Genomic DNA, 20,654 nt, shown 5'->3' on the forward strand with positions numbered 1-20,654 from the left:
CATAGAGGGAGTCAATGAAATACAGTTGAAACAAGAAAAGAAAAGGAAAATTAACTTCACCCTTCAATCTTACAAGATGTGTGTTCTCGGTTCTCCATTGGTTTTCCAGTGGTAAAATTAATAATTTAGTACAATAGAACCGAGTTACCAAGCCAAGTGTCCGGTCTAGTTCGAGTATTTGGTGCATTTATTTATTTTAATTTAATCACACTGCGTTAAAATAATTTGAGGTAAATTTGATTGAATAATTTGAAACGAAATGACTTGAATTTCATGATCTAAAGTTTTATTTCGGTTTTATATCTTAAAACCGAAATTATTATGTTTTTTTGGCACTCAAAACCGAATCGACTATTTAAATTGTATTTTAAAACAATATTTTGTTTGTATTTAGGTTATTAGTAATTGAATTTAATTTTAATTATTCAAATATAAATTATTGTATTTCTATTTATACACATATATATATATATGAAATTTGTATAACTAATTATAATTTTACTAAAAAATAATTAATAATATATATATAACTATAAAAATTTAATTAAATGATTATTTTACAATTTTAGAATGACACCAATGAATCAATCGAATATGTTTCTAAATAATATAAATCGATATATAAAATACTATAAAATTGAATCAAAACCTAAACGAAAAAAACTTGTTATCAAATTAGAATTTTCAAAAACTGAAAATGCGACCATAATTATGTGACGTTAAAATCTATTCTATTTTATTAAAGTTGAAGATATGAATAATCATTTAAAAAAACGTCAATTTTTTCTTTCAATTTCATCTTTAAATGATATTAATATTACATTTTTTTTGTTTCTTATTTAAAATTTCAACTCACACTTCCATTTTTTTTTATTTTAATAATTCAAATATCAATTATAAAAAAACTGAATACAGAGAATAACTAGTCCCCATTATTTCGCTCGCCTCTGAATTGTTCGTTTCATCGAAATGGTAAAGCTTTCCATCTCTATTTCTCCATCTGCGCCTCTGTGGAATTTAATTTTATTGATGACCTAATTTTCCCTTTTCTTTTGATTCTATTTGTTAGGGGAACTTCTTGTGTTTTGGTTTTACTTGTGCAGCTAATTCGTCTAATTACTGTTAATATTTCAAGTTTATTGAATCATTAAGTTAAAGTTGGTGCCTGTGTACATATGTCTGTTATATTTTGTTTTTAATTCGCGTTTGTGTTTGCTTGAATATAGCTTATTATGGTTAGATACAGGTTGAATCCGTTAATTCAGGCTCCGAGCAAATATTTTATTTTTTTCATTTATTACTTATGCAAATGCTGATGTAGTGTATAGGTCAAAGAGAGAATCTTTGTTGAGCTTTCCTCTTACTGTTTGGCAATTTTTATTAGAAGAGCACAAGAAAGTGTCAGGGATGATTTTTTTGTTGTCGAGTCTTTTTAACCATAGATTCTTAATCCTTCGAATGATCATTTCTGGTGAATGTTATTCTTGATACTGGAAATGCAGGCTCGTTTATAATATCGAATTGCTGGATGACCATGATGAAAGAACATTCTTCTTTCATGATCTTGTTCTGCCAGCCCTATCATGAAACTCTTAATCTCCACTCCGAACTCCAACACTCCCTCTTAATCTTATCCACCTTAACATATATTTTCGTTTCTCTTGTTTTACATTTCATCTGTTTCAGTAATCTTATTAGTTTGTGAAATGCGAGTTCATCATGTGTACAATTAACCTCAGGAAGCATACTGGAGCCAAGGAATTATCTCATTTTGAGTCATAAATCATAATTCTTTTTGTTGAAGATTCTTTGTCGTAGAAATTGTTTCCTATCTATTTTAACTTCATTCTATCCAAGGTTCATAGCGTTTTTCCATGCTCAACTTAATTGCGATAATGGCTTCAAATAGTTTATGAATTAGTGGTAGCTCAGTTCTTTGATGTTCCCACCTGCAAAACATATGCAGTCGAACAGGCATACTATTATTCTCATGCAAACATCTCAGCATCGAGCAACTCGGACTTTCATGGATTATGACTCCATCAGTCAAGCCATGGATGGTATGTACTAAATTATGTTTTATTAAATGAGATTTTTACATGACACTTACCTCTCGTATAAGTACAAAAATGATAACATGCTAGGGAAACAAGTGTAAGTACATTCAATTATGGAGAAATGAATGCAAAACCCTTCATTATATATAAGATTCTAATTGTTACACTTATTTGGAGTATTGTAAGCTCCGAAAAGCTTCATTATGAGATATCATGTGTTGGTTAAATCGCGTAATAGATATTGAAAGGTGTAGAGAAGAAACTTAATTTTCCATTTTATGTGTGGAGTCCTTGTATATTTTTGTTACTTTGTCACTTTCAAATCACTTGTTTTATTTGTCATGTTTTGCCTTTTTGAACCTTCCGTGTCTAGGCCATCCCAGACATTGGTTTTCATATTGCCATCAATAAGATTGTGTTCACTGTACAGGGTTTGGATGATGTTTACATTATCATCGTAAAGTGTTTGGGTTTCATGACGTTCTGCAGGGATATGTGGACTATATGAAAGAAAAATCAAGGAACTGTACCCAGCCATAAGAAACATAACTTATGACATTTCAGATCTTTACAATTTCATTGACGGGCTTGCTGATTTGAGTGCATTAATGTAAATCTCTCTCTCTCTCTCTCTCTCTCTCTCTCTCTTGTGCAAAGAGAAGACCAGCCCAATCTGGCCATCATGGACATGAACCGATGAAAGTGCGTGCAAATGAATGAATATTTTAATTTCTTGAATACGGAATTGCATATGGCAAACCAATTTGTTCTGTTGAACTTATAATTATCAGCCTACCGTCTGATGGCTTCAAACGCTAAGTTCTACCTCATGCAGTCCTACCGTTACCCTATAAAATGCTGGCTAACACGTTCCTGCCCTTTAAGCATTTAGTTGCAATCTTCTACTGTTGAACTACGACCTAATTCTGAACTGCCTTTTAGAGGCTGTTGCCATGGTCAAAGTAATTTAAACAGTTCCCTGTTATTTTTTTTGCAGCTATGATCACTCAGTGCAGGCATACCTACCTTATGATCGGCAGTGGATAAAGCAGAGGACATTACAGCACTTAAAGAAGTTGGCTCAATGAAGTCTTAAGTTGTGCAGATAATTTCTTACTGCATATTGCAGTTAAAAGCTTAATCCGCTGAGTTGGTCAGTCGGATTCTATTATCCAAATCCTACACTAATATACAAAACTTTGTGCCATTTCGTTACAAAACTTCTTCTTGGTGTGATCTGTGATGTATTACTGTACAAGTGCTTTCAAGCTTCTTGCTTTCGAATTTTCTTGTCCTGCGTATGGTGTGAAATTTTAGCCTGTCATTTTAAGCAATACAGTATGGCATTGTCTCACAGACAATTCAGCTGTCTTATATACAGGTTGTTGATTCAAAACGTGGATTGTAAACCTTTTTAAAAATATCCAAATACATATTTGTTCTTGTTACGCCTTTGTTCCTCGACCTAATCGCTCACTCTAACAAAGTTACCCTATCGGTATGAAAGTACGTAACGAGCATAGTATTAGCAAGATTCATGCCCACCAATCCATAATGAACAAATCTTGCCTGCTAAAGAATGAAACAACACAGCATCTTCTGTGTCTCTTTCCCATTAAATCTATCTGCCATCCACGCTCTTAACCAGAGCTACAAGTTCAACATCATCTAATTCTTCAACACCTGAATCCTCGTTCGAATCCAGAACTTCATCTGTAAATATAGTAGACTTGGGATCAGCTCTTGGTACCAGAAACAGCAGAAACAATGGGGTGATCCTGAGTAAGTTCCTTATCAAAATCGCAATCCAAAACTTGTGAAATTCAGTCCTTGTTACATTAAAAATATGAAGTAACAAGCCACCCAACCACGAAGCAGTGAGAAGCCCAGCATTGTCAATCGACATAAGCAATGCGAAGAAAGTGCCTTCGATTCCTGGAGGGCAGAGCTTTGCACTTAAAACAAGTAGTGGCATCCATTTAAGCCTTCCAATCAATTGAGACACACTTGCATCAATCACTACGAACAAAAAATCTGGTAATCCGAACTTTAAGTTCCATCTAAGAACCATCACCAAATCGAGCATTCCTGAGAGACAAGAAAGAATCTGAGCCCAGAAGAGTAGATCACGAAAGGGATAGTCTTTTAGTCTGTATTGATATAGTATCGCCCCTAAAAGGGATCCTACCGACCCGATTGCCATTATGTATCCAATGAGTTCCTGCGTTCAGAGGATAGCAAGTGTCAGCATGCAAGTTGTTTGCTGAATAGGGGCGGATTCATAAACTTAGTCAAGTATGGAGAAACTAATATTGTGGGGTAGGGCTGTTGTGTGCTACTTTACAACAGTCCCGTAAACGATTTGTCCTACTAACGACTACATCTGCTAAAAATAGTTCACCATAGTTGCTAAAAATAGGCCATTGCTTTTACTTAAAAATCTATTGACGCTTATCCTTCAAAATGTGACCAGCATCTGAGATCTAGAGATGATTCCTTTAGGATCGATGACAACAAAGAATTGTGAAAAGATGTACCTTGGAAAATGATGGACCGGCCTTTGAATCTGTGGCCCAATAGAACATCCCCTCGGAGATATTAAGACTCAACGAAAAGGATACATACATGTATAAACATGGCCGCCACACGTCAGGAAGTTTTAACGTCTTCCACATAGTTTTACCAGCATTAATAAAATTCTGGTTGATCTGATGACATGACTTAAATTTAGAGCTCCATCATTTGGTAAGAAAAAAGCCACAATAAGAGGATGAGAATACCTGTTCGTATTCAAAAAAGGATGTTTGAGGCTCGTTGAGCAAGACACCAACTAACAAAACGAGCCCGGCAGGTATCATCAACAAGCCAAACACTCCCTTTTTATTTTGACAATTAAAGGGTAAAACAATCACTTTAATTGTAATCCCTAAACCGAAATACAAGATTTTCTCGAGAATGATGCCTAAAGATTACCTGAGGACCAATTAAGTGGACAAAGATACCGCTAATGGAGAATCCCACGAGAGAGCCAATCGAAGAGCTAAAGGAGCATAAGCTTTGCATATCTGCTGCTAGGGAAGGATGAGTACCGCTATTCTGTGCAACGCATGCATCGACAGTTACATCTGCAATCGCAACACTGGCACTTGCAGCTGTCAAAAACAGCAATGCCAGTACTATGTGCAGCTCATTGTGCAGTGATAAGAAGAGCATGGCAACAACACCGAGGAAACCTGGCAAAAAAATCTATAGAATCACTTGTACGTTGGTATCATATTGACATCAGCTTTTATATTCAAGAAGTTGGAAGAATAGCTGTCTGCTACAAATGTCTGGAAAAATTCAAGATCACAGGGAAACAAAGTTGTAAGGATATATCTTTCCCACAAATATAATCAAGCCAACAATAATTGTGGTGGCATCAACTTTAGTTTTCACATTTGACATTGCAAAGTTTTGAATATTCAAAATGTGTATCCAAAATATTTATCTTCATGATTCAAAGTCTTATCAATCTTGACAGTAATGAAATACTTCGATCCAAGGATATATTTCTTCTGGTGAAAGCTCCTGGACACTTCTAGAAAACTTGAGGGCTTTTGTGACGAAACAAGCATCTTATAATCTGTATGCATGCAGAAATTTTCCATATTTTTCATACTGCTTAAGTAATTATTTATTTTTTCCAACTCTTATTCTTTATATCTTATGAGACAAAATGTAATCCCATCAAGAACATAGAAACACAAACTGTTGAACCTTCCAGGTCATAATTTCTTATTTCACTATCCAATTTCCGAAATTTCTAGTTATATCCCTCTGACATATTGTAATCACCAATATCACTCAAATAGGTAAGCCTTAGAAGCCTTACTATCAATTCAAATGGCAGTAAAGTGAAAAAATTCATACCAGTTCTCACAGAATAGCATCTGACATGTTGAGTTCAAACATAGTTTACTGACAACTTTTTACCTAAACGGAGTCTACTTTATAGCAGAAACAGACAGAATCACGCTTTGCAATCAAGAATCACGATAATATCAAACGATATATGGCAAATTGGATCTAACTCCATCTTATGTAAACAGTAAGGGACAAACAAACAAGGCAAATAAGCTACAAGAAAATCAAACTCAACAAATCCAAAGACATCAGACATGTTTACCAGCAAAGACAAAATAAGATCTCCGATGATACCCCAAAATAGGAACGACGTCAGTAAGAAGACCCCACAGAGGCTTGATAATCCAGGGAATGGAAGTGATTCCAGAATAAACCTGAGCTTCAGAAGGCTGCACTTTCTGAATATCCTTCATGTAATACTCAGTCCCCACCCTTGCTAAAGATCCGCCAAAACCTTGGCTGATTCCATATACAACCATTACCCCAAACACAAAACTCCAGTGCAATTCTTTTGCAAGCATGCTGAACCAAGAAACTGGTGTAGAAACACAGCTCAAGATCCTGTTTTTCGGCTGCTCGTTCTCTTGCACTTCTTCATTATGAGGAAGGAGTCTCGGTTCCTCCCCCATGATTTTGCGATCTATTTCTCTAATGCTTTCAAGAAACGAACAAGAACCCAGTTCAAAACCCAGCCGCTCTTGGACACATTTGCGAAGTTTGTGTTAAAGAAGTCAACTTTTCTGCCAAAAAACGGATCTTGATTCTTTTTTTTTTTTTATCAATTCAACATCAAAAGGGCCGAAATCTCAAATAAGCTTAGCTGGGAAGTCAATATCTTAACTGCTCGAGTCTTGACAATCTCCGCGCAAGTGATTTCTTATCCTTCCAACAATCAATGAATAGTAATGTAAAAAAAATAACCGAGGATGAGGAACTTCAAATGTCGAAGATTGCTGAAGTGAGACAATACGCCATAAAAATAATAAAAGAATTCAAATATGGACCCATTTGGATTAAATATGAAGTAATCTTATGCTAAAACAAGTATAAATAACAAAATATCCATATTATATATTCGTTTATTTAGAACCACCAATTACTCAAAAATACGTGTCATTGGCATCTCAGGCCAAAAAAAAAAAAAAAAAAAAAAAAGAAGAAGTGAAAACAACCACAAAAATAATTATGATTTAGTTACAATTAAAGAGTGAGTCTCATGTGAGACCGTCTCACGGATCATAATCCGTGAGACGGGTCAACCCTACCCATATTCACAATAAAAAGTAATACTCTTAGCATAAAAAGTGATACTTTTTCATGGGTGACCCAAATAAGAGATCCGTCTCACAAATAATACCCGTGAGACCGTCTCACACAAATTTTTGCCACAATTAAATTGTAGTTACTTATCATTAAAAAATCATCTTAAAACACTCAATTTATGATCATTTCGTAAATACTAAATCCTATTTTCTTTTATATTTTCAAATTCAAATTGAATTTGTTAAGAATTTATTTTCCTTTGATGATACATTGAGCTCATAATTAATTAAAGCATACAAAAATTCTCATGAGATTGTCTAATTAATTAATTTTATGAGACCTATATCTAATATGATTTAATCTATGAAAAATTATTATTTTTAATATCAAAAGTATTAATTTATTTTGTAAACATGAAACAGAACTCGTCTAATAGATATAGATTCATGAGAACGTCTCGCATTATATTGTATTGCAATATTTTACATTTTGTTAAATAATATTTTTTTGAATGATTAAATAAACAATTTAATGCACTTAAACAAAATTTTAATTTTGTCGGCTGATTGATGTTAAGAAAATTATCTCTTCTTAAAATTTTATTTCTCATTGAGGTTAAAAAAATTATGATATTATACAAAATATAGAGAACTTCTGATTTAGAAAGATTATTCTGTCAATATATCCAAATCTATCATGATCCAAAATTAATTAATCAAATTCTTGAAATATTTAATTGCACATCACCGATACTCACTTACTCTTTTGATCAAAGTTGGTCATACTTCTTATTTAGAAGTAACACTATCATAGAAATTCATACCAAATTATGGACGTGTATTAAAAATGGGTGAATTTTAAATCAGAAATATTTTTATATTATGTGGTTTATATTTTATCTTAATGTAGTGCGATTTCAACCAAAATTTAAAATTTTCGAACTTCGAAACGAGCTCAAACTCGAATAAAAATAAAAATAAGCAGAAATAAGTTTTGAATTTTCAGTAACAATTTGTATACCTACCTAATCCCAATTCCCATGTGTTCTAGCTTCATATTCCAGCAAAACTATCCACCTTACTGGATAAACTAATTCCTAGTTAAAAACGATCAAGTGTATCACCATATACTGCAGTATTGCTTAAAAAAATTAAAATGGAATTAACATTTATAATGTATTAATCTCAATCCAAATATCCAAAAGCAAAATAAACGAAGCAAATTTTCAGTAAATTTCTAATTATGGTTTCCCCAAGAATTGAAAAAGGAATATCTGGTTGCCATTTCACAATCAAGAGACAACCCTGTTCCAAGTCAAACAAATATCAGCGCCTGGAAAACAATTTACTCTCAACTGCAATGACAACTGAATTTAACCGCAAGAATCATTAAAAGATACTACCGATGGAGGGCAGTGATCTTGGAAATGCACTTTGTGGAACGGCCATTCAAAGCTTTGCCTCCTGGAACGAAGCTGCGGGTGCTTGTGCCATCAACAAAAATCATTCAAAGCATATGCCATTACGAGAGATTTCTTTGATGGATACCTCGCCTAGCAACAGCCAGCAATAGGAAACAAAGGGTCAGTCAGTGGCGACAGGGGTTGGCAGCTCAGATCCTGTGGTATAGACCTTTTTGTACGTAGAAAATAGAGTAGCATTGTGAAGCTTTAACGGTCCCTTCATCCACCTCTGTTATCCAATCATCATCACATTTATACCACTGATTTTTCAGACGTAAATAAGCTATGAAACGGTCGCACTTTCATATGAAGAAGCAGACTATATTGTTGCCACTTGTGAAGCAATATGGTTACGAAGAGTTCTGAAAAATTTAACATGTCTACTATTGATATGTCGAAGTTTTCTATGTCAGATCTAAACACACACAACTCCGTCACCATTTCACGAAGAATATCGTCAATGATTTGGTTAGCATTGAAGAACAAATAGCATATTCATTCACAAAATATATTTTACACCCCTCCTTAATTATAATGTATTATTAAATTTGTCTTCTTTGACTTTTTGTATTCGATGTACCAAATATAATCACGCATGCATTATCAAGATAACATTGCCTCATTTTCTCCCTATCCTATCGTGGATCTCTTTTTGCTTCTCGATCATCCGAAAATACATATTCTTCGGCATCATAAATTTCATCCAAATTAAATCTTTCAACCCAACAAAATAAAATTGTTATTTGGGAGATATTATATAAAAATATTAAAACGTAGTTCTCTCATACGTTTAAAAAAATTGTACACAAATATTACAATTTTCTTGAAAAGGGAGGGAGGGGGAGTGCAACTTCTGCATGGCTGATCCCGGTAACATCAAACAACATAATTAAAGTTGCTTACCGATGCTTTAAGACATAATCCGAACCTGTGGATTAATAACTGAAAAACAAGTTACTAAAAGAGGGATCAAGTGAAGCGTCTACGTTATACGATTAATTCCCAAAAACACACGGGTTTGATAACCTGAGCCCACAACCTTCAATGTCAATCCAGGTAGCACAGCAGTGCAGCCACCACAAAGGGTGAAGCGGTAACATTGGTGATTATACATTCAGTGAGACACACAACCAATATATATTTATCATAAGAAAGGTTGCAGCACAGAATGTCGTTGAAGATTTGGATGGTTGTAAAACATAGGCAACTTAAAATGCAAGCTGGCATTTAACGTAAAAAACAGACTTAATCCCCAACTAAAACAACATGATATCAAGAATTCACAATTATACACAAGACAGTTTCAAAACTAAGATTCAACCATGGCTTCTTTATTAAGCTACATTGATCACACATAATACAATAGAACAAAACTTGACCAAAACTTCACAATCGACTCAGGGAACTTGACGTGCCAACCGCTCGAACAAATAAGCACCACGAGACAAGGATAAGAATCAAACAGAGTAAAAACACCACCATCACCTGAACTCATACTAAAGCCCTGGTGATTGATTTTAAGCATAATGAATGATATGCAAGCTACAGTAATGTCTACAGTCTACCCTATTGTTAATCTCCGATCAAGACATACCAAAGACTTCAATCTTCTTTCTCCCCTCACCATTGTATAACATTCAATTTGAAAATTGACAAGATGGTCCATAATTCTAATCAAGAATAACAATAAAAAGAATAAAATTACCATTTGGACGATTGAGGGACATTCTGGCTCGAGTATGAATATAAAAGTAATCCCTCAATCACTCGCTACACCATGAGAATAACTGCATAAAATTCTCAATTATTTAAATAAAATTTCCAATTTAATCATCCATAAGCAAGATCATATTCATACAAAACACACATCCGAGCATAAATATTACATAAAAAAGCATTGTTCTTTATTCTAGTTCCATATATCGATAGATCATACCACAAATCACTTTATTTTACAGTAAAATCATAGAAAAGGAGGGTTCCCAGTTTTCAAGCACTAGAAACTCTACCGACGATAGGGTACTTGGCCTCGAATTTCTTCTCCCAGTCATTAAGGACGCCGATCTCCTTATCGGTAAGTCCATCAAGCGAGGGAACGACGTCGTGCTCTTCCTTGCTCATCTTAGCGAGTGCGCGGCTGGCATCCTTGCCGGCGAACATGCAGTACGCCCCGCCGGGTCCGTAGAAAGATTTTCCAGTGGTAACGTCAAATATTCGGCCCCTGATCGCCACGTATATCGGCTTGGATGGATCTGTTCCATCATAGTTTTTGAGCTGTTGTGGAAGTGAGCTCCATTGATCTCTTGTTTTTGGATTTGGTGAGCGTGAATGGAACGGCAGACGGGAAGCGAGAAACACCTACTTTTCTAGATATTTTAAAATTCCTCTAAAAAACTAAAATAAATTGAAGTTAAGTTCCAATTTAGGACAAAAAAATTGTGTGCGACGATATCACGGATCATATTTTGTGAGATATATCTCTTATTTGGATAATTTGTGAAAAAATATTGTTTTTTATGTTAAAAATATTAATTTTATTATGAATATCGGTAGGGTTGACTCGTCTCACACATACGTAAAAAGTAATATTTTTTCGTGGATGACCCAAATAAGATATATGTCTCACAAAATACAATTCGTGAGACCATCTCACAAAAAGCATAGAACCGAAGGTCAACTTCTAGAAGACTAGAACCAACAGTCGTGTGGTTGCAATTCCCATTTTGCTCTTCATGTCATTTTTGTGCTCTTTCTCAGTTCAACACGCACAAATCGAGTAATTTGTGCTACTACCTCTGCTTTTGGTGCTTAGCATGGTATTTTACACTGTCATGATATTATCTGTGTGCATCGTGTACTTTTTTGTGTTTAAAATTGATAACTTCAGGCCAAAGGAAATCGGTAGCCATTGACGTAAAAGAACCAAAATGGATGACATAACAATTATAATGGCTTGGCTTTGAGTATCACCAGTCACCACGGATGTAAAGCCTTTCGGCAGTGTGATTTGAGATCGTCAAGTTGGAAGATAATACCAAATTAAGGAGCTGCTGAATGAAAATGTCCGGTCTCAAGAATGCGGAGAAGATTCGATTATCGCTCATGGATGGCTGATTAAGGAACCAACTTTTCAAAGTTTTTGAAAGAGTAAAGAGTACTAATGAGCCAATGCAGGCAGTATAGGTACTAATGAGTCAAATCACTCGTGGATGACTTCGGCTAATCCTCAATTTGAAGATGAAATATCTTTTCAGCATAATTTACTTTTGAAATCTTGTTTAATGGATTATTTTACTTTTACTTAGTGATTTGAATACTTGGATTATTGATTTTGGAGTCAAATCTAATTATCAATTATGTAATTGTTTTGAGATGAATTGTAATTATTGTTTGAATAATATGCCATCTGTTTTTTAACAAATAATGTTACAAATAGTCAACACATGTCTAGGAAAAATTGAACTAGAGCTCTTCCATAATTACTCAATATTAAGGTTCTAAAGAACGTAAAGCGCTCCGAAGCGCAGATGTCGAGCTCCAAGCTTGAGCGTGATTAGTACAAGCTTAAGCGTGAAAAAGTTTTTTTTTTAAAGTTTTAGTGTAATTGTAATTATCTCAAACCAATAAATAGATAAAATAATATATAAATTTGATAAATTTAAGTCTGATACATTAATTCTCATATTTAAAAATAGCATAAAAATCTTAAAATTACAATCTTTATTTGTTTTTGTAACTATATCACATTAAAAAATGCTAAATATTTGTCAAATCATTATCAAATATGCTTAATCATAAATAAAATTTAAAAATAAATATCTAACTTATAAACCTAATTTATTATTATTTTTTTAAAAAAGACATACATTCAAAATAAAAATTTAAAAATAAAGAGATGTGATTAATTGTACATAAAAACACTTAATTAAACACCTTAATTACACTTAATTCGATCTAACCATAGTTTAACTCTTTTATCTTCCACTTTTCTCCTAAGCGGAGTGTTTTGTCGAGGTTCAAGTTAAGGAGGTTTTTTAGAACACTGTTCAAGATGAGCTTCCTTAAAAAAACACTCGATATCTGAGTAATTGAGTGGCTTGGCTTAAATCAATGTCGCTTAAAATAAAAAGCGCGTTTTTTAAGAACACTACTCATGAGATGTTCCTTCTTTAAAAAAAAAACGTCGTTAATTATTTGAGTTAGTGAGGATGGCGTTGTTTGGCCAATCATTGGTTAGCTCGTGGAAAGGGAGGGGAAAAATCGAGAGCAGATTTTGACACCAAAGTGCTGCCGTCGAAATGGACAAAAGCGCAAGAGGGACACATACCAAGTTGGGGGGGGGTGGGGTCCGGTTCGGAGCGTAAGGACTGAACGGCCCAATATATAGGCGGGCCACAATATTTTAATTGGACCTCCAGTCTTGCGAATTCCCAAGGCAAATTTTCATATCAAGCCAACAACGTGCGTTTGCATAAGATCGTGTGATCTCGTTCTGTCTTGTATGAAAGACCCCCAGAACTTTAAAAAAAAAATCACAGGGAGGGGCGGGGAACCGTGGGGTTGTTGGAAAATTGAAATTTCTTGCCAAAAATGTCGTGTTGTTTTTGCTGCAAACCCATTAATTTTGGTCTGTTAAAGTTTGGCATATCACGGGGGAAAGTGGAATTGATGACAAAAAGGAAGGTCGGTGTTGGGGCGGGGAGAGTAAGAGCTTCAAAGTTAGAATCTTTCGGGAGTCCTAATTTTTCTGAACGTATGGAGCGTGCCTGGTTGATTTCTCAGGTTTTTGTTGTTTTTCTGCTGTTGATATTAAGTTCTATTCGATTATCTTGCTGGGTTGTCATGAAATTTTAGAAAAGATGAATATCGATTGGATGATTTTTCTGTATGATGTCTTGAATTCTTGAAAAAATAAACCGCGGGGTTTCTCAATTTCCATCGAGGGATGAATGTGGCATAACTAAATTAGGCATTTTTAATTTGTTATGTGATATTTTGATGAGCCACAGCTAAAATGTTTAACCCGGTGATCCTAAATTGATTTGGTAGAATCACGAAGAAAGTGTTGTATGAAAGAAAAGGAAGAAATTCGGGCTTATATTGATGAGCTGGCGATTCATCCATCGTCTAGGGTGGAATTTCCCCTCCTGTAGCCTTTTGTGCATCATTCGAATTTTACTGATGGGATTGAGTATCTTTGATATTTAATGGTGTATCTACTTTCAGCATATGTGTTGGGCAACCTATGTTGGATGGTTGTTACTTGTTAGCCTCATCCCAAACAGCGTTGTCCGTTAATTTTTACTTTTTTTGCGCTTTGATTGTAATATCTATATTGAATCTACTAGCTTGATTCCAATGTATTTCGCTTTCATTGATTCAACACTTCTTTTGGATAACCGTATAGAGGGCTACTTTTCTTTCTTTGATCAACCTCTATTGTGAATGCAGCAACCAAGGCCGGTTGAATGTTCTCGTTGCAACTCTGAGGGACATGTTGAATGCATATGGTGCAGTGGGACTGGTTTCTTCATTATAGGTGATAACATGCTGTGTCAAGTCCCTTCCAGAAATACCACATGTGTTATATGCTCCGGAAAGGTAAATATTGATCGAAGTAAAGACTTCATTCTGCACGTAACCATTATGTTGGACCAAAAATCTTAAGCCCTAAAGAGCGATAGTGCAATTCAAATATTTGAATCCTTGTGGCGGGCGGTTGCCCTTGCACCAAAAATCACGGGGCAACTCAAATATTTTAGATGTATACGACCTGTCATTTCGATATATTTTCGATTGTTGTGCTGTATAAGTGACTATGTAAAACTAGAGGATGAATAGTTGCTCTCCAATACATTGTTATGTGAACCACATATCTAATTTCTTGCGGAGACTTGATCACTGATGCCTGACATAAATATACCGCTGTGTTTGAAGGGTTCTGCATGCTGTTCTGACTGTAAAGGAACCGGTTACCGCGCGAAATGGCTAGGAGAACCTCCAGTTTCAAAGTAGGAGCATCCCATTTCTTGTCGTTGGAGCTAACAGAACTATTAAGTTGCTTCAGTTGATATCGAATTTGGCTGTCTCCGAACAACCATAATCTGCCTTTTTTTTTTGTTATGTTGGAAGCTGTAAATCATATGATTTGATAAATTCATTATCGAATAATTGATGTTGAGCAAATAATTATTTTCTTGGCTTTGAGCACTGAGTTGTCAACAGACTGCAAGTGCTGTTCGTCCTATGTTCTCCATTTTTAGTATATTTTACATTTTTGGACAGTGACCCATAGTCGTAGCAAATGTTGGTGATTCAGATTCAATTTATTGTGCTCGAGTTTGCGTCATAGTTATTAACATTCTTTTAATTTATTATTTTTTTCGGGCCAATTATATGTTTAAATAAATAACTATTTTTTTATAAAATAAAAATAATTTTTAGAGATGTTAAAATGCTCAACATAGTAATTTGAGATTTGATAGCGTTCAAACTTAATTTTTTTCTTTTTACTGAGAATGAAAAATGTTTCACTAACAACCCACCATAAAGATAAAGCTTGATTTTATTATCTTAATCTTGATTAAGTGGCGTTACGCAAATCTGAAAACTAACACAGATATTATTGATTCCAATGCCCAAGTTTCTAACTTTAGTTGCTCATATTTGGTCAAGGATATCGGTGGAAGTTTACTTTTCCAATTTTTGGTATATCACTGAATTGATTGTGTGGCTGGAATTAATGCACAAGTTCCAGAAGGATTAGCCCATTCGTCTCCCGCAAGTTTACCCACATTTTCTCTTACATAAGCAAAGACAAATTTGTTCTTCCTTGATCACGCCCCTGATTCCAAGAAAAGAAGCATGGCCGTGTTACAATTGCAACACTTCTTCTCGGATGCACTCCCCAAGATCACAACTTTCTCACATCTTAGCCCATTTCACAAAAAAATTGCCAAACCCAAGGCCATTTTATGTGCCCATCCATCCCAAAACCCTTCCTACCAACATGAAAAAATTAAGAGAAGTGGGCAGAAGTTGAACGCAGTTGCAAAAGAAGTTGGTGTTAATACGCAGGATGGTGGTGGCCAAAGTGTAATTTTCGGAGCATCGAATCAAGAAAAGGTGATTGAACAGAGAGATGTGGTTAGCTATGATTGGACTGAAGAATGGTACCCGCTTTATCTCTCCAAGAATGTGCCAGATGACGCTCCTATAGGCCTAACTGTATATGACAAGCAGGTTGTGTTGTACAGAGACGGTACTGGAGAGCTTAGGTGTTTTGAAGATCGATGCCCACACAGGTATTTGTAAAAATTGTGTTCTGAGAATATCTGTGTAACTTAAGAAAAGGTTTTGGAGTTTGGTGTGTGTGGATCATGGTTTCTTTCTGAGTAAATTGAAATGGGATACTTGGATCCAAGAATTCTAGGTTGGTAATCTCGTTGGTCTGTAGTTAAATTGATTGAAATCTATGAGTTATTCTCGTTGCTTTATCAGAAATTGAGGTAGCCTTTTTGGAGAATTACATTCCACAGCTTGACTTGCTTTGTTTTGATTCACATAACTGATGATTTAGCCTGAAAGAAATAATTTGTACTACGCATGTGATTCGCAAGTGATTGCGTATCTTTTCCTTTTATAAGCAGTGATGACTGATGATGCTACATCGAGCATTGAGGTATTAGAAGAATCTATATTATTCTTTGACGCCTTGTCTAGTAATTTTCAGCTGAATGAGTTTTCGTATCCTTTGATTGTTTGTTTTCGTTTAGGCTAGCAAAACTCTCGGAAGGTCAGTTGTTTGACGGGCGACTGGAATGTTTGTACCATGGTTGGCAATTTGATGGGAGTGGCAAATGTGTGAAAATACCTCAGGTTGGGATTCCATATTTAGTCCCTATGAATTTTGTTAGACAATATGTTGCTGTAGTGGATCTTTGATGGTTTCGTTCTTGCTAATTTTATTCACAGCTAACCTCAGGTGCAAAAATTCCACAATCAGCTTGTTTGAAACCATACGAAATTAAGGATTCCCAAGGTGTTGTATGGATTTGGATGTCTCACAAAACACCACCAAATTTCAAGAAAATACCTTGGTTTGAGAACTTTGATAGGCCTGGATTTCGAGACATTTCAACAATCCACGAGCTTCCATATGATCATTCCATCCTCTTGGAAAATCTCATGGATCCTGCCCACGTGCCTATATCACACGATAGAACAGATTTTACGGCGAAAAGGGAAGACGCAACCTCACTGTTTTTTGAGGTCACCGAGAGGACAGACCGAGGCTTTGCAGGCTGGTGGGGCAGAGAAATAGATCGATCAACGCCAAACTACATACCTAACTTTTTACGTTTTGAGGCCCCTTGCGTCCTTCAGAACAACCGGGAAATCATCGATAAGAACGGTGAGAAGCACTACTTTTCAGGATTGTTCCTTTGTCGGCCCTCAGGACAAGGAAAATCAATGCTCATAGTTAGATTCGGGAACACGAGAAAACCACCAATGCTCTTAAGACTATTTCCACAGTGGTATCTCCATCAGAATGCTGGTAAAGTTTTCGAGCAAGATATGGGATTCCTTTCGTCCCAAAACGAGATTCTTATGAAAGAAAAAGTTCCCACTAAAGAATTGTACATAAATTTGAGATCATCCGACACATGGGTAGTCGAATATCGAAAATGGATGGACAAAGTCGGGCACGGAATGCCTTATTATTTTGGACACAGCACAATATCTCTACCTGAGTACCCTGCCGTAATTGAGCATGCACCTGCTGGCTTGGTTGCAAATATCTCAGCGTCTCAACCGGCAAAAGGAGGGATCGGAACTATGCATGCACCAAATCCTGCCAACAGATATTTCCGGCATGTTATTCATTGCAAAGAATGCATGAATACTGTGAAAGCATTTCGAACATGGAAAAACATATTCTCTGCAGCTGCTCTTACATCAGCTGCATTAGCGATTCTTATATCTGGAAGGCAATGGAAGGCCTTGCTATTGTTTTCTACTTCTTTGTGCTTGGTTGGAATCCATCTTTGTTCGACGGCAATCACGATGAACACAACAAACTTCATAAGGACACACAGAAGGCTCTGATCCTGCATGGCAAGTTGTAAATAACAAGTTAGTAAATGAGTTCATTTCTCGATTGAACGTATTGATTTTGTATGTTCTTTCCTGTGTAACAAGGTTGAAAGATATAAGCTTCCAAAATTGTCTGCAGCAGACTTTTCACTCTGTTTGCCAGCTACTTACTGCTGTGTTGCTTAGTATTCTGATTTGAAGTCGAAGAAATATGATTGTGGCTACCGAAAAATAGATTGATCCCGTATGAGAATGTCTATAAACAAAGCGAATCCGTGAAGCTATATCAATTGCCATTTTGATCGAATATATGTGTGATGCATCTTGATTGCCACCTGAGAACATACAACTATCCGATGAATACAATAGATTATCTTCAACACAAATACCATCAGGGAAGTGAATATTTGAAATTTTTGTAACCACCAACCTCTCTTGTTATGGGCCATGATGAGTTACTGTGATTCTGAGATTCTGACAATGCTAGTAAAGATATTTAGGCTAATCCACCCAACTTCCACCCACCTGTAATAATCAAACTCTCTTTACTCCTGTCTGGTTATAAACAAATAATATTAATGCATTGGTCAAAAAAGGATTTCCCGTCTCTGTTTCTGACTTAACATTACTACTAGAGTGTCTTTTAAGTGTGTTTGCACATATTGGGCGATATCATATGACGTTAATGTCTTAATCGCATAGCCATAAGGAACAAGGGGAGCAATTACTACCAAACAGAATCATTGCCAGCCTACCACGGCCACGTGAAATAAATGCTCATACAAATAAATAGCAACGTATGTGCAATCATACTTTCAAATTAAGAAATATGAGTAAAGAAAGTTGCGGAAAACTTGTCTTTCCAAATTCACACAGTATGGCGAAACTTAGAGTTTGTTTTCATCATTACAAGCTGCTGCTGTTTATTGTCGTGTTCTGTCAATCAGCTTCTTCCTCCACCAGTCTCTCTTTTGGATTCTACACATTTTCTTGCCCCACTGCGGAAATAATGGTGAAAAATACAGTGAGAACCGCTTCTTTTGAAGATCAGACTGTCCCTGGAAAGCTCATTCGCTTGATTTTCCACGATTGCTTTGTTGAGGTCGCACATTTATTATATTTTACTTTCTACAAGTTAGATAATAAGAATTGAGTAAATCAGTACATATTTGTAAATATCAAGCTGTCAGTACTTTGCTGATAGACACCGCGTTGAGTTAATACTGCATGTATTCATTGTGATAGGGATGCGATGCTTCTGTATTATTACAAGGAAATGGAACTGAGAAAACTGATCCGGCAAACAAATTCCTCGACGGGTTTTCAGTAATAGATTCAGCTAAAAAAGTGCTTGAAGTCTTTTGCCCTGGAACAGTTTCTTGTGCTGATATTCTTGCCTTGGCAGCTAGAGATGCTGTAGAATTCGTAAAACTCGAATCTTTGCGCCTTTTTACCTTAGTGTTCCAATGTGGATTATATTGCTAAAGAAACTGCAAATTTCTGATAATTTTACTTTAACAGAGTGGAGGGCCAAGTATTCAGATTCCCACCGGGAGGAGAGACGGCCGAAGTTCTTTGGCTGAAAATGTGAGGCCAAACATTATAGACACAAGCTTCACATTGAATGAGATGGCTAAAGTCTTTTCTTCCAAAGGCTTATCCTTAGATGACCTTGTTGCCCTCTCGGGTACGTTTACGGCTTGGTCATTACTCTCATAATACGTGAAAGAAGTTGTTTTCAATTTAGGAAATGAAAGTGTATTCCCACCAATGTCCATTTTAAAAATCATTTTGTCGGAGAAGCTCGATCTGATACGAAATATATAACCATAGATTTTACTTCGGAACACCGCGCTTCGTGTAAGTTGTAGATCAGGAAAGATACTGAGGAAATAAATACTCAAACATACTTGTGCACATTACATGATACTATTTTGTCCCATATATAAAGCTTGAGGTGTTTATTTCCATAGTTGTTCTATACGTTAACCACTGTATTCACATGACTTTCTGGTTTTTCAGGGGCTCACACGATAGGATCGGCACATTGTAACTCGTTCAATGAGCGGTTCAAACTTGACTCTGACGGAAAACTTACACTGATAGACAAATCATTAAACGGACAATATGCAGCTCAGCTCACAAAAATGTGTCCTGCTGGTACCAGAGACGATTCGATCAAAGTTAACAATGATCCTGGAACACCGCTACAGTTCGATAATCAGTATTACAAGAATTTGCTGGAGCAAAAAGGGTTGTTTTCATCTGATTCTGCTCTGCTAAGTGATGAAAGAACGAAGAGTAAAGTAGCAGAATTTGCAAACAATCAAGATAGTTTTTTTGAGAGCTGGGGTGCATCTTTTTTGAAACTTTCCGCAATTGGTGTCAAGACAGATAACGAAGGAGAGATTAGACAAAGTTGTTCGATGATTAACGGATAAAATGCTCAAATTATTTTGAATGATAGATTTGTTTAAAATGGTAATGTGATATTGTTTGATGTATAATGACAGGAGAATTCATTGTTAAATGTTGATAATTTGTATCATTCGCAAGTGATTTTCAATCAAACAAGGATATCATTAGTAACATTTTATGTGCACCATCTCGTTTCCAAGTAGAAAAGTAAATTATTTTGTCTGGGGTTTGAGTTGAGAGTAGACAAATATTTGAATGATGATTATATGTTTGATTCTCACGTCAACATTTTTTTAGGTGAGCTAATATAAGGACTGCGCAATACGGTTAACCTAACTAACATGATTTGCAGTAGTACGAGGTCTACCAAATATGTATCAAAAAATTACGGCCGCGAATTACATCATCATAATTTATATAATTTTACCTATTTAAGCCTTTCTTTTCCCTTG

The 20,654-nt window shown here is 35.6% G+C and overlaps 6 protein-coding genes across 9 annotated transcripts; 4 read left to right on the top strand and 2 right to left on the bottom strand.

The window, feature by feature from the left end:
* Nucleotides 1–884: 884 nt before the first annotated feature.
* On the top strand, nt 885–3,347 carry LOC140825064 (enhancer of rudimentary homolog). Of its 2 annotated transcripts, XM_073186585.1 has the most exons (4): nt 885–972; nt 1,967–2,060; nt 2,547–2,667; nt 3,055–3,347. In XM_073186585.1, the coding sequence occupies exons 1-4, from the start codon at nt 970–972 to the stop codon at nt 3,143–3,145; spliced, it is 309 nt and encodes a 102-aa protein (XP_073042686.1). In that variant the 5' UTR covers nt 885–969; the 3' UTR covers nt 3,146–3,347. The 2 variants fall into 2 exon arrangements, with proteins under 2 accessions (XP_073042686.1, XP_073042685.1); XM_073186584.1 differs by lacking the exon at nt 885–972 and having other exon boundaries at nt 1,961–2,060.
* A 34-nt stretch (nt 3,348–3,381) lies between these two features.
* On the bottom strand, nt 3,382–6,966 carry LOC140825063 (probable folate-biopterin transporter 2). 3 transcript variants are annotated; one of them, XM_073186580.1, is made up of 5 exons: nt 6,226–6,966; nt 5,031–5,290; nt 4,838–4,933; nt 4,595–4,765; nt 3,382–4,278 (listed from the first exon to the last, which is right to left on the bottom strand). In XM_073186580.1, the coding sequence occupies exons 1-5, from the start codon at nt 6,590–6,592 to the stop codon at nt 3,679–3,681; spliced, it is 1,494 nt and encodes a 497-aa protein (XP_073042681.1). In that variant the 5' UTR covers nt 6,593–6,966; the 3' UTR covers nt 3,382–3,678. The 3 variants fall into 3 exon arrangements, with proteins under 3 accessions (XP_073042681.1, XP_073042684.1, XP_073042682.1); XM_073186583.1 differs by having other exon boundaries at nt 6,258–6,391; XM_073186581.1 differs by having other exon boundaries at nt 5,031–5,303; nt 6,226–6,359.
* A 3,506-nt stretch (nt 6,967–10,472) lies between these two features.
* On the bottom strand, nt 10,473–11,597 carry LOC140828605 (probable steroid-binding protein 3). Its single transcript, XM_073191542.1, has 2 exons — nt 11,571–11,597; nt 10,473–11,046 (listed from the first exon to the last, which is right to left on the bottom strand). The coding sequence occupies exons 1-2, from the start codon at nt 11,595–11,597 to the stop codon at nt 10,678–10,680; spliced, it is 396 nt and encodes a 131-aa protein (XP_073047643.1). The 3' UTR covers nt 10,473–10,677.
* Nucleotides 11,598–13,249: 1,652 nt separating this feature from the next.
* On the top strand, nt 13,250–15,047 carry LOC140825068 (uncharacterized). The gene is made up of 3 exons (XM_073186588.1): nt 13,250–13,470; nt 14,140–14,289; nt 14,626–15,047. The coding sequence occupies exons 1-3, from the start codon at nt 13,279–13,281 to the stop codon at nt 14,701–14,703; spliced, it is 420 nt and encodes a 139-aa protein (XP_073042689.1). The 5' UTR covers nt 13,250–13,278; the 3' UTR covers nt 14,704–15,047.
* A 247-nt stretch (nt 15,048–15,294) lies between these two features.
* LOC140825065 (protein TIC 55, chloroplastic-like) lies at nt 15,295–17,934 on the top strand. Its single transcript, XM_073186586.1, has 3 exons — nt 15,295–15,992; nt 16,464–16,566; nt 16,663–17,934. Exons 1-3 carry the CDS (start codon nt 15,553–15,555, stop codon nt 17,794–17,796), a joined length of 1,677 nt encoding a protein of 558 aa, XP_073042687.1. The 5' UTR covers nt 15,295–15,552; the 3' UTR covers nt 17,797–17,934.
* A 223-nt stretch (nt 17,935–18,157) lies between these two features.
* On the top strand, nt 18,158–20,250 carry LOC140825067 (peroxidase 18-like). The gene is made up of 4 exons (XM_073186587.1): nt 18,158–18,886; nt 19,030–19,209; nt 19,306–19,471; nt 19,807–20,250. Exons 1-4 carry the CDS (start codon nt 18,584–18,586, stop codon nt 20,223–20,225), a joined length of 1,068 nt encoding a protein of 355 aa, XP_073042688.1. The 5' UTR covers nt 18,158–18,583; the 3' UTR covers nt 20,226–20,250.
* Nucleotides 20,251–20,654: the final 404 nt, after the last annotated feature.

Source organism: Primulina eburnea, chromosome 3 (assembly GCF_022965805.1).
Source record: "Primulina eburnea isolate SZY01 chromosome 3, ASM2296580v1, whole genome shotgun sequence".
NCBI classification, from domain to species: Eukaryota; Viridiplantae; Streptophyta; class Magnoliopsida; order Lamiales; family Gesneriaceae; genus Primulina; species Primulina eburnea.

Coding starts and splice junctions, on each gene's coding strand:
- LOC140825064 (XM_073186584.1), top strand. CDS start 1,961: ATGCAGTCGAACAGGCATACTATTATTCTCATGCAAACATCTCAGCAT. Junction 2,061..2,546: donor CATCAGTCAAGCCATGGATG/GTATGTACTAAA, acceptor GACGTTCTGCAG/GGATATGTGGACTATATGAA. Junction 2,668..3,054: donor GCTGATTTGAGTGCATTAAT/GTAAATCTCTCT, acceptor TTTTTTTTGCAG/CTATGATCACTCAGTGCAGG.
- LOC140825063 (XM_073186580.1), bottom strand. CDS start 6,592: ATGGGGGAGGAACCGAGACTCCTTCCTCATAATGAAGAAGTGCAAGAG. Junction 5,291..6,225: donor ATCTTATTTTGTCTTTGCTG/GTAAACATGTCT, acceptor TTTTTTTGCCAG/GTTTCCTCGGTGTTGTTGCC. Junction 4,766..4,837: donor CCTTTTTTGAATACGAACAG/GTATTCTCATCC, acceptor TCATGTCATCAG/ATCAACCAGAATTTTATTAA.
- LOC140828605 (XM_073191542.1), bottom strand. CDS start 11,597: ATGGCTACCGATTTCCTTTGGCCTGAA. Junction 11,047..11,570: donor CCGATTTCCTTTGGCCTGAA/GTTATCAATTTT, acceptor CTAGAAAAGTAG/GTGTTTCTCGCTTCCCGTCT.
- LOC140825068 (XM_073186588.1), top strand. CDS start 13,279: ATGTCGTGTTGTTTTTGCTGCAAACCCATTAATTTTGGTCTGTTAAAG. Junction 13,471..14,139: donor GTGCCTGGTTGATTTCTCAG/GTTTTTGTTGTT, acceptor TTGTGAATGCAG/CAACCAAGGCCGGTTGAATG. Junction 14,290..14,625: donor GTGTTATATGCTCCGGAAAG/GTAAATATTGAT, acceptor CTGTGTTTGAAG/GGTTCTGCATGCTGTTCTGA.
- LOC140825065 (XM_073186586.1), top strand. CDS start 15,553: ATGGCCGTGTTACAATTGCAACACTTCTTCTCGGATGCACTCCCCAAG. Junction 15,993..16,463: donor GAAGATCGATGCCCACACAG/GTATTTGTAAAA, acceptor GTTTTCGTTTAG/GCTAGCAAAACTCTCGGAAG. Junction 16,567..16,662: donor AATGTGTGAAAATACCTCAG/GTTGGGATTCCA, acceptor TTTTATTCACAG/CTAACCTCAGGTGCAAAAAT.
- LOC140825067 (XM_073186587.1), top strand. CDS start 18,584: ATGTGCAATCATACTTTCAAATTAAGAAATATGAGTAAAGAAAGTTGC. Junction 19,210..19,305: donor CTAGAGATGCTGTAGAATTC/GTAAAACTCGAA, acceptor TTACTTTAACAG/AGTGGAGGGCCAAGTATTCA. Junction 19,472..19,806: donor TGACCTTGTTGCCCTCTCGG/GTACGTTTACGG, acceptor CTGGTTTTTCAG/GGGCTCACACGATAGGATCG.